Source organism: Heterocephalus glaber, unplaced genomic scaffold (assembly GCF_053883595.1).
Source record: "Heterocephalus glaber isolate CG9 unplaced genomic scaffold, H.glaber_assembly_v1.0 deba00000546, whole genome shotgun sequence".
In the NCBI taxonomy this organism is placed as follows: domain Eukaryota; kingdom Metazoa; phylum Chordata; class Mammalia; order Rodentia; family Bathyergidae; genus Heterocephalus; species Heterocephalus glaber.
Window position 1 is genome coordinate 18,501,818 of NW_028258147.1, and position 16,894 is coordinate 18,518,711.

At 41.4% G+C, this 16,894-nt stretch overlaps 1 protein-coding gene across 6 annotated transcripts in view; it reads right to left on the reverse strand.

Moving 5' to 3' along the window:
• Positions 1 to 248: 248 nt before the first annotated feature.
• Positions 249 to 16,894, reverse strand: part of St7 (suppression of tumorigenicity 7) — a 331,512-nt gene continuing 314,866 nt past the window's right edge. For 5 of the 6 annotated variants that reach the window (XM_087204602.1, XM_087204605.1, XM_004865259.3 and 2 more), the window contains one exon: positions 249 to 14,018. In XM_087204602.1, the coding sequence (XP_087060728.1) occupies positions 13,923 to 14,018 (96 nt within the window). In that variant the 3' untranslated portion in view covers positions 249 to 13,922. The remainder of the gene's footprint in view (positions 14,019 to 16,894) is intronic. The other variant, XR_015448731.1, reaches the window with a different exon arrangement.

Below are 16,894 nucleotides of genomic sequence, written 5' to 3' on the forward strand. Positions count from 1 at the left end.
TGAGCATACAGAAAAGACGTCCATACCTCGCATATATTCTAGATTATTGCTAGCAATGATCAACATCTGGATCCAATAACATCTGGGAGGTGTAGTTTTATGGCCTACATAGATGCTGAAAGGTCTTCTGAGTTGTTTGCTCCTTAGATGCAGCAAAACAGAAGCTTTCCTATAATTTTGTAAGAATGCATATTCTGCTCGTTAAACAGGAAGTGCATGTAAATCCACAGCACAGTTTTATCAGGGGATGTTTTCTCATTGACAGAATTTAATATTAAAAGTTATAAATAATCAGACAAAACATTTTACAGAGGTAGTCTAGTTTTCAAATTTCCTTCCATAAATTTGGCTGTAATATAGTAACTTCAAATTCTGCAAAAGGGAGTGACTGGCCCAGTGAGATTTTTTTCCCAACAATTTCTGAGGCAGTGCAGTGTGGCTGTTATAGGAAAACGGTGTGGAGGATTCAGGAAGTGTGAAGTGATTGTTGTTGCAATCCTCACCTTCCTTTCAGGGCCTCAGCTTTTCTTCCCAAGAAGGTAGGCCCTGCCTTGGGATCAATTTGTAGCAACAAGTCGTGTCAACACATGGCTGCTGGAGAGAAGAAACAGAAAAGCGGGAGGGAGCAGTGAGGCATGTTCTCCTCCAAGAGGGAGGCAAACCAGCCAGAATTTAACATTGGCCTGTGCTTCCTAACTCCTTTCTGTTGCTTTGGAAAATTCATTAGAAATGAATTGGGGGCTCGTATTAGCTAGGTAAGTAATTTCTGTTTGCTTTTGAATTGTTGCCAACCTAAGAATTTAAGGATTAAGTGCCCAATGGGCCAGAAAAGCATGTGGAGAGAAAACTTAGCACAGACGTACATTGAGTGTACTATGTGCTAGGCACTGGAGAAGGCCTTGAATAGCCCATGACAAAGGTTCCCACATTATCCCGAACATTAGAAGTTCAATGCCCAGTCATAGTCCTTACCAATTAAATTAGAATGTGTTAGGGGGAGCAATCATTTCTGTATGTTCCCCACATGAGTTCAGTGTACTCTGCAGCTCAGGAGATCCTGGTTTCTTTCTTTCTTTCTTTATTTTTGGTACCGGGGATCGAACTCGGGACCTAGCGCTTTCGAGGATGGCGGTGGAGCCACTGAGCTAAATCCCCGGCCCGATCCTGGTTTCAATTGATATACAGAAAGGACATATATATATCTCCCACCATATAATATATATATACATAATTCTATTTTTAATTTTTGAATAACCTCTTCCAAACTTTTTCTAGTGGCTACACAATATTACATTCCCACCAACAGTGTATAAGTTCTAAATTTTTTCATACCCACATCAAAACTTGTTTTTTTTCCAGCGCCTATCTTCACAGGTATGTGACGATCTCTCATTGTGGTTTGAGTTGTACTAACCTGATGATTAGTGATGTACCATTAGTTGGGAATTTGTATGTCTTCTTAGGAGAAACGTCTATTCACGTCTTTTCAATTCTTAATTAGATCTTTTGGTGGTGTGCTATTAAGTTGTAGATGTTCCTTATATATTTTAGATATGAATCCCTTATCAGATATATGGTTTGCACATATTTTCCCCATTCTATGGGTTTTCTTTTCATTCTGTCATTTCCTTTGTTATACAGAAGCCTTTCCATTTGGTGTAGTCGTCCTTGTTTATTTCTGCTTATTCTTTTGGAGTCCTATCCAATAAATCATTGTAAAGTCCAATATCATAAGGTTTTCTCACATGTTTTCTTCTAGGATTTTTATAATTCTAAGTCTTTAATTCACTTTGAGATAATTTTAGAATATATGATACAAGGAAATGATCCAATTTCAATCCTTTACTTATAGATACCCTGTTTTCCAATAACATTTGTTGAGGAAATTATCCTTTCCCTATTGTGTTTACTTAGCATCCTTGTAGAAGATTAGCTAACCATTTGTGTATTTATAGTTATATTTCTGCATCTCTATTCTGTTCGCTTGCTTTATTGTGTCTGTCTTTATGTCAGTATTATACATTCTCAAGATTGTTTTGATTATTTGGAGTCCTTTGTAGTTTTATATGAGTTTTAGGATTATATTTTCTACTTACATAAAAATGCCATTAGGATTTTGATAGAGATTACATGAATTTGTAGATTATATTGGGTAGCATAGACATCTTAATAATATTGAGTCTCCTAATTCATGAACATAGGATGTCTTTCCTTTATTTTTGTTTTCTTAAATTTCTTTCATCATTTTTTTTCCTAGTTTTCAGTGTATATATCTTTTACCTCCTTGGGTAAGTTTATTTTCAAGTGTTTTACTATTTTTGATGCTACTGTATTTAGAATTGTTTTCTTATTTGGGGGGAATAGCTTGTTGTCAGCCTTCTAGACTACTTATTTGTCTCCTGGTTCCAGAAGTCTTTGATTTACAGTAGGATATGCTTATGGATGAAGTATAGGGAAATAGTGAAGGAGTTGAGATTTCCCAGGATTCTCAAATTAGTCTTGATTTTTTTTCCCACTCATACTTGGAGAGAATTTTCAAGAAGTAACTACTTTAAACTGGCTCCAGACATGCCTGATGAAACATTTTCAATTCAATCTACCAAACTACACTGTGTAAAAGGTTCAGCCATGTAACCCAGGGGCTCCAGGTATCACCTGAGTCGGCCTGGGAGGAAACACTTTAGGATTCTGAATACTTCCCTCTTCCTTCTTCCTCCCTCTTCCCTTCTACTCAATGTTTGCTGACCACCAGTAACATAAATATTGTACTAAACTTTGAAAATGCAAAGATAAATAAGTTCATAATCTGGTAGGAATAATACAGAAGAATAGTAAAATGTAAAGTTCTGAGGACTGTCACAGGGAGAAGTTTTGAGAAAGCTTCTTACACATGACAGAGGAAATCAAGTCTGATTTCAGTATTCACACCTTTCATAAGAGAGGTGTATGAGCAGCTTGGAGAGATAAAGTTGAAATAAATACTGCCAACCTTAGTTTAGTTGTCTTCTGTATGGCAGAAAACTGGCTGTGGGATAAGTGGAGCTTTTGGTTTTCAAAAATTCAGTGTGTTTTTTAAGTACATCATTACAGCTTTCAGAACAAAAAGACATCTAGAGATATTTTTTAAGGCAAATGTACATGAGTCCTGAAAATCTACACGTAGGAAAATGCTTCCTGCTGAGACTCAAAAGGAAACTAGAGGACTTGCTATGGGAGGGAGCTATATGTAGAGCCCCTTGGGTTTGGAGTTGTCTGTGGATACAATTACAGGTGAGAAAGGCACAGGAATTATGGCCTGGAACAGGTGTCATGACTCAGATTCTCTGTTCTTATTTGGATCATGTAGGAAAAGCAGGTGGATTCCCTACATGACCTTTTTGATTCACTTTTGGCTGAGGTGCCATGATCATCAGGCAGTCATATTTGACGCTTTCATTAAAACACCTACATGTCAATAGTTTTTCTATGTTTGGACTCTGATATTTTCCAAAATGCAAGACTCTAAACAAATATTGGCAAAGATGTTCAAAGGAGTTGGGGATAGAAAAATGGATCCACTGCAGCTCTTGCATAGGAAATTGCAGCCGTGGTGCCTTTCGAATCGCTGATACCTTCTCATGGTGACAGCTGCAGGCACATCAGAGCTGGGGCTGCTCAGCTAATCGAAGTGCCCTGCAGGTTCTCTCTGCCCTCAAGAAACTCTCTGATAAATAGCTCCTAACCAGTTCCTTATATGGCTACAGACAGCCCCAAGAGGTTGAGATGTATTTTGGATACAATCTGATTCTCATTTGTCAAGAGCCTCAAGCATTCAGCTTTGTAGCCAAGGGAGACAGCACAGGGCTCCAGGGGCTCTGTGTCCTGGTCCCATTTCAGTCACTTTTTGTCTGAAGATCTCCCCTTATCTTGAAAAAGAGAGGTGCCTGGGGCTCATCACACTGTGTTGGGCAATGGCTCAGATAATTGAAAGTGTAAGGAGGAAATCAGAACCAGCCAAAGATGCACAGAAGAAAAGTGGCACTTGACTTGTCCACCTTTTGAGAGCCTTTGGGGCCCAGGAGAATCACTGCATATGCCACCTTGAGTATGCCATGCAGGCCATCTGTTTTGCCTGTTTATGGCTCAGAAGAGCCACACCAGACAGGTGGGTCACTGGCACGAGCTTTGTGAGAACTGTGCCCAAGACCACAGACCTCACATGTTGAGCACTTTGGAGTTTCCTGGTTCATTGTTGTATTCCTGAGCCTCACATAACCCTTTTCATAGTGTATGTTGAATGAATGAAGCAAAGAAAGAAGCTGGTGGCTTGTTAAGAGCTTGGACTCTGCAGCAAATGGAAATAAAAATGTGTTGTCATGGTAGGCTCCACTAAAGTGACTAAAAAGATGATATCCTGTGAAATTCCCAAAACTGTCTCTTGATGGTATGACACAGAGGCTCAGGAATGTGCTAGCCAAGGCAGTGCAAACTTCATGGCTGTAGAGGACAAAAACTCATTCTAACGTTAATACTGCCAGAGGAAAAATACTGTGGCTTTTTGTCAATGGTACAGATAGTTCCCGGCACCCACCACTAGCCTCCCACTCACATACCGAGTTGTAGCTGGTCCCCACAGAAAGCTACATGCATGCAAACAGCTGCCACTGCTAACCTCCCTTCCAGAGAACTCTAGAGAAACACTTTTCACCTTCCCCAGGTAGACTTTTCTTACTGCAGGGCACATCTTCCCTAAGAAGTATGCAGCAGAAGGGGGGAAAACTCCAAGGGAAAACAAGAAGCCGGGAATAGAACAGACAACTCTCTGAGGCTGCACTCATGGCAGCCCATATTTAACGTGGAGCTGTAACTGTGGAGTGAGAGCTATTCAGAAATGTATACCCAGGAGTGTAACGAGCTGTAATATATGAACTGACTTTGGAGTAACATGTAATATGCTTAACATAACATTGGAACCAGGGGACCCATTTTTTTCAGAATGGAACAACGATAGAGAATAAATATCATTAATACAGAATGAGTGACATGGGAGTTCCCAGTTAGCAGAGGATTTTCTCACTCTGACATCAGATTCTAATTGCAGAGGGATCAGCCTAGTTGTCAGTAACTTGCTCTTAAAAAATGTAAAATATAATTTGTTAGATATAAGACCCGATCCTGGGATTGCTGATAGGGTTCCTAAAAACCCAACTTGGTGAAATTTCCACTTGGTGTGGCCCTGAAGGGCAGTTACAGTTACTGACTGCCCACCACGGCCAACAAGCCAAACTTTAACAGTCTCTCACAGACACAGTCATTGATTTTTTTCTTAGGTTACTGGAGAGGGAATATTTGAAATGTGGCAGTTGCCCCAATTTTTAATTTCTTCCCTTGGCTGGTATTTGTGTGCACTGGAAGGTAAAAAGCCTGAGACCTGCGTGGGGGTACAGGGCTAGCATTCAAGGCCAGCCCCGGGGCCTGCTAAGCAGGCTGGAGTGGATGCAGTGCACATGATGCCTGATGAGGAAGCATGGAAGCTTTCAGGATCTATTCAGCCTGAGATTTCTCTCCAAATTCTTTCTGGATGGATGATACACTCAGAATGACCACACACCTTGTGTGTGGGAAGTTCCTTTTGATTCAGCACTGGTCTAGTTCAATGTTTTCTGAAATAAGTGTTGTGAGATATTAATATGTATTCTTTATAAAAGGGGAGAGTGGGCCTAGGATCCAATTAGGAAGAGAAGTGCTGGGGTAGTCAGGTTGCTTTACTATGGGACTTCTCGTTGCCTTTGACATTAGGAATTTCCAAGAAAATAGTAATGGTTGCAAGGCATTTCCTTGAAAATGGTTCCCTGGACTAACATTTCTCACAGCTCACTGTGGGAAACAGTGTTCTATGTTTGCTGGAGGATCCTCTTCCTGTTTCAAGTCCATGGCATTGCACTTGTTCTTATGTTTGAATCATCTGATATGGGAACATTAGTTCCTGATATCTTGTCAAAACACATGTGATTGGAACATGAAGGAAAATGTGAAATCCACCTTGTTTTCTAAGATTTTTCTCAGGCTCTCCACCTTTCTGGGGCATTTGAGGGGCGGTGCCCCCTAGTGCACTTTCCACAGGACTAATGGTCAAGTGAAGAGTAATCTGTGTCCACCTGGAGAGATAAGAGATAAGATAGAGAGATGAAGCAGGCAAGTGAGGATCCTGTGGCAACATTATGTAGCAGTCAATGTCCAAGTGCCATGGCTCCAAACCAGCTTCTGACTCACCCCCACACATGGAGACTGATGACACTAGGACTTAGTTCACAGAGTGGCTTGGAAGATGAAGGGTTACATGGACATGATGGTTTTACACGTCAACTTGAGTGGGCCATGGGCTGCCCAAATTAAACATTAGTCCTGACTGTGTCTGTGAAGGTGTTTCCAGATGAGATTAGTGTTTGGACTGGCAGACTCAGTACATGGTCCACCCTAATGTGGGTGGCATCACCCTATCTGCTGAAGAACTGAATAGAACAAATGACAGCACATGGAGGAATGTGCTCCTTTATTCCTACTGGCCTGCTGGAGCTAGGATACCTCATCTCATCTTCTATAGCACTTGAACTATAACAAACTTTCAACGAATGGACTGAGGTCATCTGGTTCCCTCAGGTCCTAGGCCTTCAGACTCAGTCTGCATTGTATCCTAGGACTCCAACAGTATGTGTGTCTGTGTGTGTGTGTGTGTGTGTGTGTGTGTATGTGTTCTATTGACTCTGTTTCTCTGAAGACCTCAGTGTAATATAACACGTTAAGCACCCTACATAGATCTGGCCACCTAATAAACATTAACAATGATCATTTGGGGAATGTGGAATAAGAAGGAATAATACCTCCCAGATAAAATCTTATTGGCACAGTTTTCATTAAAGCTCCTCATTAAGCTGCTGTTTCAAGAACAGAATAGTATTTTTTCATTTTAGTAAGTATTTTTGCTGGACTTCTATAGAATGATGTTCCCTTCTGGTTTAATATCACCATCTTCCCTATCCTCAGTATCTAGTCTATTCTACCTTTCTGCCAACACTTATTGAGCTTTGTATTCAAGAAGGTAGAATATCTAGTTCTAAATCATGAGGGTGTTAAGATGAATGCCTAAGATATTTTACATTTAGAGCATGCACACACGCATGCACACACACACACACACTGTTAGTCACCTTTCCATTACTGTAACAAACACCCGAGATACATCAACTTATGAAGAGAGAAAGTACTTGGGCTCACTATTCTGGAGGTTTTGGTCTCCCATTGGTTGTTTCCCTTGCTTTGGGCCTGTGGCAGTACATTACATTGAGAGGATGTAGGAGCATGAGCCATTCACCTCATGGTGGGAATTGAATAATAGAAAGAGGAAGTTACAGGATGTCACAATCCCCTTCGAGGGCAGACTTCCTTCTAGGACCCATCTCTTGAAGTTTACACCACACCCCAATAGCATCAAGCTGGGGACTAACCCTTTAATGCATGGGCCTTTGGGAGACATTTCAGGTCCAGACTATACTGTGCATGTGTGTGTGTGTGTGTGTGTGTGTGTGTGTGTGTGTGTGTGTATATGATATTATATAATTTCGTTTTAGTTTTCACCCATGGTTCCTGGCTTTGCCTTTGTTACTTGTCAAGTGACTGGAATAATAAGCCTTGCTCTGTTAAAGATTTGACCTTCTGTCCTTGGTTCAAAGAGCAGCTTCAGAACAGCTTTAGCTTTAGCTAAAGTTATAACGGAGAAAGACAGTAATGTCAGCATGCATTAGGCCTCAGAAAGTAAAATATTTCTCTCTAAGATCTTCTCTTGCATTCCTTTTACCTACTCCCTTTTCTCCCCAATTCAGGCCATAGAGACTAGAATTTCTCTTTCCCAAGAAAGCTTCGAGAAACTAAAAATAGAGTCTAATTTTCCCCTACCTCTCTGTCTTGGAGCTGACCATAAAGAAATTCCTTGACCCACATTGATAATAAATGCTAAGATCCCCATTTCAGAAGGGGGCCTGAGAGGAGGAAATGGAGGGGCCAAGAGGAATCTGGACAGACAGGCCTGTGTTTCCCACCCAGTCTATTAGCATTAGCTCAGACCATTTGTCTAATCGTGGCCCACCTCAATCCTGCCTGAGCAATCGAACCCCAAAAGGATGGGGTTCAGAGAGCTTCCGGACAGCTGGGCATGTGGAGGCTTATGGGAAGGTGAACTAGATTCATCCATGTGCTGGGAGGGTGCTGTACCCCAACTCCATGGGGGCAGAGGCCCCCATGCTCAGACCTTTTCAGTCTGCATCCTACATATCTCTTCACCTTGCTGTTTACTAATTTTTTTTTTTTGTAAAGGCTCTCTTAAAGGATATGAATAAACACGTTTCCCTGAGATTTGTGAGCACTCTAACAAGTTACTTGAGCCTAAAGAGGGAGTCACAGAGAGCTCACTTTGTAGCTGGTGGATCAGAAGGTTCTTAGTGCTGGGCTTGTGACTGGAGAATGAAGTGCAGGCAGTCTTGGGGGTTAAGCCCTCAATCTCTAGGCTCCTACACTATCTCCAGGGAGACAGCATTAAATTTAAGTTGGAGGAAAGGAGGCTCAGCTGTGTTTGCTGCAGACTTGGTTGCTTACTTGGGGAGAGAAAGCCCCACATGTCTTGCAATCCTGGAAAATATCAGTATGGTGAGAATGCAGTTAGAAAAATTGATTGATTTTCCTCAGTATCCTAAGAATCCCATACTGTAGAAATCAAATTTGTTGTGCTCCAGTGGGAAAGTCTGAGAAGTTAGTGCGTAAGTTAAGCATTGAGAAGAGTGCTGCCATTGAAGATCCAATTTGGAGAGAGTATAACAATATCCTTGGCATGCAGGAGGTCCTCAATACGTTCAGTTCAGTAAAGGAATGAGTGGACAAATCAATCTAATTTGTACTAGATGTGAAGGGGGTCATCTGATTTGTAGAGCAAAATATTTTTGAAATGTTAATTCATGTTTTCTCTTCACAGTCTCCTTTTTGCCCTTTCAAGCATGAACTTAGGGTCAACAATGCTTTGTCCCAGGAAGCTGTAAGGCCAAAAAGCAGAAGCAGCCCCCAAAACCTTGTAGATGGAGGAGCCTCCAGGGACATCCTGGGTGTCCAGGAAGGAAACTGTAGGAGCTGAAAGGCAGCACCCAGACCTCAGAAAAGGAGGCAGGGAAACACATGGGAGGTGGGGGATCGAACCCAGGGGGCTCTGAGGCCTGGTGGCCTGTTCTGTGAGGTACAGAAGTACACAGCCAAGGACACTGGACAATTCAATGCTCTAGAAAGCAATCAGGATATTCAGGCCTTGCTGAATGCAGACCCAGTTTAGAGGGAGACAGCGCCCTGCTCATGACTGACATGAAGTTCCCTGATGCCTTAGCAGAATGGGGGCTCAGAGCTGAAAGCAAGTGGTCTTAGAAAAAGTTTTAAAACATTATATCCCTTGCACATTCTGGAAAACTCCCTATCCCTTCCCTGGCAAACACTCACCCTCTGGAGGCTTACTTGCTTTTTTAGGATGGTCAGTTGAGGCTTTCAATTTTGCAGTTTCTTCCTAAGGACAGTCACACTCACTCTCAAGGTTGAAGATCTAGGATGCAAGGGCATGTGGAATTGACTTCAAGTGAATAAAAAAGACAAGCAGAAGAAAGAGGGGAAGAGAACTTGCTTCTTGTTTGCATTATTTGCTCCTGCTGAAGAATTTTAGATACTATTCTGGAGATAAGGGAAGTCACCTGAAGTTTATCTTTGCTCCAGCCCATATGACTTTCTAGAACATTCCTGAGAAAGGGCCAGCCTGCCTCTGCTCAGATATTTTCATTTCAACTGGTTCCTGTCTGCTCAAAAGCCAAAACCACAAGACTAGTTTCTTCAATGTCCTACTCTGAACATTTCATTTCTAGTACCACCAGCCTGAGCTGTCACTGCCGCAGAGCAGAAGCCATGTACGGGACAAGAATGGCTTACAGGCTCCCCGTTTCTTCTTGTCAGCACTTAAGTGAGGGCATCACTTACTTGAGTCTGCTCAGCTCCCTGGAGAGTCAGAGCATAGCTTTGGTTCAGCTTGGTGAAGTCCATGGTCAGAAAATGAGGAGAACAGGAACAGAACTGGTGAGAGGAACTCAAACATTGCCCCTGAAGTTCACATTGAAGAAAAGATGAACTAGGAAAATATGAAAAGAGGGATAAATATACGAAAAATAGGATCACAGTTTACTTAGAAGTAGTCTGTAGGTGTAAGGTATCAGGTTTGTTGTATTTTGATGTTTTCATTAAATTTTGCAGAATAACATTAAAAATTAATTCCTTGTGGATCACAAGTTTGAGGCTAACCTGGGTAACTTAGCCAGACTCTGTCTCAAAATAAGAAAAATAAAAGGACAAAAACAACAACAACAACAAAAAAGAAAAATAAAAGGGCCTAGGTTATGGCTCAATGGTAGAGTGCTTGTCCAGCATGCTAAAGGCTCTAGCTTCGATACCCAGTGCTGAAAAGGAAAAATCCTTTGCAAGAGTAAGGAAGAACTAATTATCAGATGCTAATAAATAAATAAATAAATCCAAAAGTGATCATTCCTAAATAAGAAGAAAACAAAAGCAATTTCTAAATTTCTAGAAAAAACTGAAAAGGAGAACAGTTCATAGCAAAATGTACTGAAAAAGAAAGCTACAGAGGAAAAATTTATAGCCATATATACACACATTCTATTTAAAGTAAAGTGAACCAAATACTGCTTTAAGGAAATTAGAAAAATTACAACCCTTATAAATAAGAGACTAGGGAAAGCAAATAGGTAGAATCTGAAAATAGTAAAATATATAATAAAAATAATGGTTGAATGCATTAATAAAAATCTTGTTTCTTTGAAAGAATAAAGTAAATCTTCCAAGGTTGATTAATAGGGGCAAAGAGGGAGGCCAGAAAAATATACACAATTAGAAATGAAAAAAGATATACCACAAAAATGGAGACGATTAAATATATAAATTATATATCCATGTCACTCTGTGGCAACACAATTGAGTGTCTGGAGAAAATAATTTCCTCGAAAAACATTAGATCAACTGAATAAGAAGTGATAGGCCAATGACTATAGCAGATAGTAAAATAAGTTTTTAAAAAATCTACCATTAACAAAGCACTAAAATCAGAGGATTTGTGTTGGATTTGCCTAATTCTGCAAAAGCAGACAATTTCAGTGTTTACTCAAAGCCATATGAGAACATGGAAGCCTTCCCAGTTCTTTTGTAAAAGTATAATGACTTTGATACAGATAAGTATTGATAAAGGAAGTTGAAAACAAACGTATATATCATTCCATTTGGTCATATTGTAGCATTTCCTGTTTACACTGCTAGATTCAATTTGCTAATGTCTAATTTAGAAGCATTTGCATTCCAACAAACACATGTATTAGTTGAGAGTAAGGAAGTGTTCACAGTGAAAAGCTCACCAGAATGCATTTGGACGCACCCTCACATAGAAACAAAGGCAGAGTGCAGCGTGGATTCTAGTTGTCATCTCCATGAAAGTTCAAGAACCCTGGACCTTGGACAAGAAGTATAATAACTTGTACAACAATGAGCATCTTAAAAGCATGTACTGTTGCTTTGGTTGCTCCGACTGGGCTTCTCCACAGATTCTCATAACAACTTAAGGGAGGTGGTGCTAGATGCATGTCCTTTGTGTAGAGCTGGAAAACAGCAATTGATTTGGGTCCAGGCCCTAGAAGGTCAGTACTGCAAGACTGAGTCTTGAGTAAGCTGGGGAGTTGGGAGAAGAGTTCGGAGTGAAGTGGAAGAAAGGGAGCAGTGGACTCACAGCCTGCCCTGAGTAACTCTGAATTATTCGGCAAAAGTCTAGTAAATTCACATAATTTGCTTTCCTTAAATTCAGAGATGTTTCCTTTCTCCTCCCCTGATTAGCTCTTCTTTTGGCCCACGGACTCATTTCCTTCAACAATCCTATCTCCCACTGCAGCACACACACACCTCTGTTGTCATTCTGTTGCCATCCTTTTTCCACCTGCACGGCTCCCATTTAACCTCACTACCCCTCAGAGGCAAAAGTCTAACTTCTGCCTCACCTCTCTATGAAGTTGCTCAATGCCTTTATTACTAAATTCCTTAGGCACATTTAAATCTTTATCTTACATTTCTTTGCTGCATTTCCTGAAACTTGGAATGTCTAATTACTTGCTCTATGTGCCTATTGGTCGTTTCTATGTGCCTATTGGCTGTAGCTATTTTAAGCCTTTCATTCAGGACTTACCACAATCTGGAGTACTAGCTTGAGCAGGCCAAAGTCTCTTTGGTTTTCTCCCTATTAAACCAAAGAATTCTATTAAATACCCCCCACCCCCAGCTCTACATTACAATTCTAAGCTTTCTCTGATCCTTCTGAGTTGGAACCAATCTCTCTCCTCTAACATAAAGCTTTATTTGTACCTTTATGCACTAATACCTTTACCAAATCATTTGAGTATCTGCTCCATATCAAGAGTTGTATGTGGTAAGAATGGGTAGAGGTCAAAAAGGCAGACACGGCCCCTACACCCAACAACAATACTGATGTGCGTATGGGGTCAACCTCTACTGATTTCTTTAAGAGAAGAAGCCAGCTGTATATTCCTATCAGGGCTATGGACAAAGTAGGTATAAAGAAAAGTTTGTCAAACGCATGAGAAAACATGGTGCTCCCAAGCATTACCTGTCTGCCTGGCTGCTCTTGGACGAAGTCAGCACAGTCTGGCTGGGAAGCAGAGTAGCCAGTGCTTCCCCTACACACCACCTGTTTTAGCATGGGTGGGAAAGATTTAGGATTCTAAAGAAAAAGGAAAACAAACTATGTAAAGGACAGTCCTGTTTTAAAGCACTGGATTGAGATTTTAAATAGAAGTACTTTTCACTTCAGATAGAGGATTCAAGTTTATTTATTTTTCTTCTTTTGCTTAAGTAAAGCCATATGCTCTGCAAGGTATGAGCCATGTGGAAAGCTTTTAAAGGTGGTGAGGACAAATGATCGTTTTGGTTCAGATCACTAAAATACTCAAAGAATGCTCATGTTAAAGCATGAGGAACGCAAACATGATAAAAAAAATAAAATGTATCCTGACTGGAAAACATTTTTAAAATGGCAAAGTGGGCAAAGTATGTGGGTTCTAGAGTAACTGAAGGGTCTGTAGCTTCTCATCAGAAGTTTTCTTCTCACTTTTCAAACAGAGAAAATAAAATGATTCTTGGAATTGGAGTGTTGAGTACTGTTCAGTAGGTACAGCCTCCACTGGAACAACCTGGTAGGCACTTACATGTTTTCATTCATGCTTCCTGATATTCACCTTGGAAGCTCAGTGTGTGTGTGTGTGTGTGTGTGTGTGTGTGTGTGTGTGTGTGTGTGTGTGTAAACGTATGTGCATGCATGCATCTGGTCTAGGAGGATGCTCAATTTGGGGTTGGTACTTTTGAGATTCTATTTTCCCAGCCACCAACTGTGAGGCTGCTAAGAGCCTGCTGAGATGACTTCCATCAGCAAAGAAAACCAGTGTGGTATTCAGCAGACCGGGTCTCTGGGGAGTTAATGTAAACCATAGGTTCATTTGGAACAACATTTTTAGGGTTGGAAGGAAGATATATGAAGATACAAGTGGTTGCTGCAATACACAAAAGTTTATTTTTGATTTTTTTTTCTTTTCTGGAGGCAAAATAAAATAGAACTGAACATCAGTGAATTTTTTACAACAAAAACGGCTTTTAATATAGAACAAAGAGTCCATGAACATTTTAAAATCTCGGAATGGCTTCCCTTTTTCAAAGTCATGCTTTCTTGCAGTCCATGAGGAGTTGGCACAGAAGAAACAGTGGCAGCCAGCTGGGTAAGGAGAGAGGAGGGTAATGGGCTCCCCTCAGATCCGGGTCAGCTGGTGCCACAGACTAGATGGGAGGATGTTTTCCACCTTCTCCATGACAAAGTTTAGGGGGGCAAACAAAGTGCTGAGGAACTGCAAAGAAACCAGAAAGACAGAGAAGTCAGGAGAGACCATGTTTACGACTACAAAATGAAACTCTCCAACTCATGCCTGTATCTTACGAGCTGCACAAGGCCGAAGTCACCTTTGAGTTTACTGCGAACATTGGACCCCAGTCCAGCCTGCTGTCCAGCCCTGCCCCTAGCACTGGCATATAAGGGGAGAGCATCTGCTACAGTTCCAAGGTTCCCAGTCGTCTTTGGGATTTGCGGCTGCCCATGAAGATGAGAAGTGTCATCAAACAGGAATGAAAGATGGATACCAAGTGGGTAACAGTGTTAGAAAATGGTGATAATTTAGACCACCTGTTCATCTAGCTGAAAGGAGAACTCACTTTTAAAAGTCAAGTTTGTTGTATGTGGATTGCTTTGGGATCTTGTTGTCTCCCAAACACCTGCACTGCCTGGGCTCATTTCTGAAAGACCTGGTTGGCAGCAAGCATCACAGGTGCCTGGGGGAAGGCAGCAAACAGGCTACTCCATGGAGGACTTGTCCTTGTTGAAGCAGAATGCTTCTGAGTGGATCTTTGGGAAATCTTTCATTTGGTTACTAAATTAACTTTCTGCTTTTCATATAGAGAACAATTTTTATTAGATGTGCCTTCTAAGAAAACCAAGTGCTTCACCCAAGACTCACTTATAATCTTAAATCCATTTTGATTATGTTCTGGGGAAGAACCAGCTTCTTTCTACAAACCAGCCAGCATCTGGCAGAAGAGATGCACTGTCCCAGTCAGAGTGGAGAGGGGTAGGTGGATGGTTTCCTTGCCCTATGACTACTTAGAACTAAGCATTGGCTTGCTACATTCAGTACCTTCGTCTTTTACTGTGGAGCCCTTGGTTCTAATCTCCTGTCCACAGCACAGCACCATCTATACCACCAAGACTTTCCATTAAAAGTGTAGGGTAGGGGGTGAGTACATATGCATAGGGAAAATGTCATCCTGAGGTGACAAGGCAAACAGGTTTAGTAGATAGTTATTCAATGAAGTAAAAACAGGTTCCTCTACTAGTCAGATGGTTTACGGGGTATGGGTCTTCGAGGCATATGGTGGGCAAGTGTCTCAGACACTTAAGTGCTGGGTGAGATATAAAGGGGTCCAGGTCAAAGCTCCCACTGTCAGGAGGCTCAAAGCTCAGTGGTGGAGGGGACAAAGGCATTAAGATGTAGACAGAAAAAAAATAATAATCAAATAGGCCATGATAGCAATCAGAATAGATGGCCAAAGAAAAGTGCCAGGAGGGTTCAATACAGGGAAAAAACCCAATCTGTTGAAAGGATGTGGAAAACCTTTGTAAAGTGAGTCAGCTGAAATTGACTCCAGTGGATGGTTGGAGTATCAGATAGAAATGGACAGAAATATGACAGAGTGGGCCCTCCAGAGGTAAGGGAAAAATTATGAGCAGAGAGGGCCTTCCAGGCCCAACAAACAGAACAGAAAGGTATGGCCAGAAGATAGTAAATAGTTCAGTAAATAGTTCAGTAAATAGTTCAGCTGGAATAGGGTTCAAGAATGGTTAACAAATACTGAATACTAGGCTACAGTTGCAGTCAGGAAACAGGCAGCCATGTAAGTGCTTGAGCAAAGGTGGGATGATTCTTTCAAGTGGGTGTTAGATTTATGGCACTTTCTGGACTGTGTGCCACTACGAGTGCAGTTGGAAGGCATTGCAAGTAATATTGCCCAAGCTCCCTCAGAAAGCTTTAGCAAAATTGTAGTTATAAGAGGGTAATATGGAACAAGTATACTGATTGCACTGAACCACTCTAATATCGTAAGCTTAGCTAAGTGCCAAAGTGGTCTGGATAATCCAAAGAGTCTGATAGGTGTTGGAAGATGGGGCTCAATAAACAAGGTGATATTGTTGGTGGTTATCATATCTTAAAGATTTGACAAAACCAGATTTAGAATTGCTGATGTTGTGAGGTGGGAAAGGATCTGTTGAATATTAGCATGAGCCTGTGCAACTATATGAAAGTCATCACTCAGAGTCTCTACATACACCGCAATGGGATCCTAGACTTGATTTGAGGTGCAGAATGAAGGGAGATGTTACCAAAAAACTTTGTTTGTTGCTTTGGTTTGGGCACAGACTTGACGTGGATAAAGCATAAAAGTAGGCTTCTGAAAGTTAGGACAGCTTTACTGTGTTTGATGTTTGTAACTGCCTCCTGTTCCCCCTCTGCACAGTAAAATGCAGCGGCCCTTTCTTTCCTGGATTATACCTGCCCTTCATTTTTTTCAGTAAAAGTGATTTTATTAGGCTGTTGAGACCATTTGCTGGCCTCACGGCACAGTGTGTTTTGGAAACTTAGTGATGCTGGCTATTCTGTCTCCGGGCGGGCATGTGGAGCCCTCCCCGTCCCTGGGGCCCCTGTGCTCGTCCATATACCTGGCCTTCTTAACAAGGTTCCATGACAGAATGAAACCCTGGTGATGATTTACTTCTCTCTCTCACGTCTAGAATGTTGCATCCTTGAGATAACTGAGAAAGGCTCCCCTGAGCTTTGTTACAATATCTGTTACAGACAGCCTAAGTTAACTTACTCTCTTGCGGCACTCAGGTTGAGATACGCTCCACCGTATTAGTAAGCCACCTTCCTCCTTAGCATGCCTTCCCACATCCTCTTCCCTGCTCCACACTCACAGGGAAGAGGCAGACAATGTGCAGACACATTTGAATCCACTAACCCCTTTCATTCAGCAACCAGATCCAGGTCAGTGGCTTTCATCAGGAAGTATTTTTAAAAGTTTAGGGGATCATGTCTTGCTCCTCAGAATGCTGTGAGATGCTCAGCTGTATTTCTTTAGATGTTTGAAAATTAATCAATACTTTCTGTACAGAGAC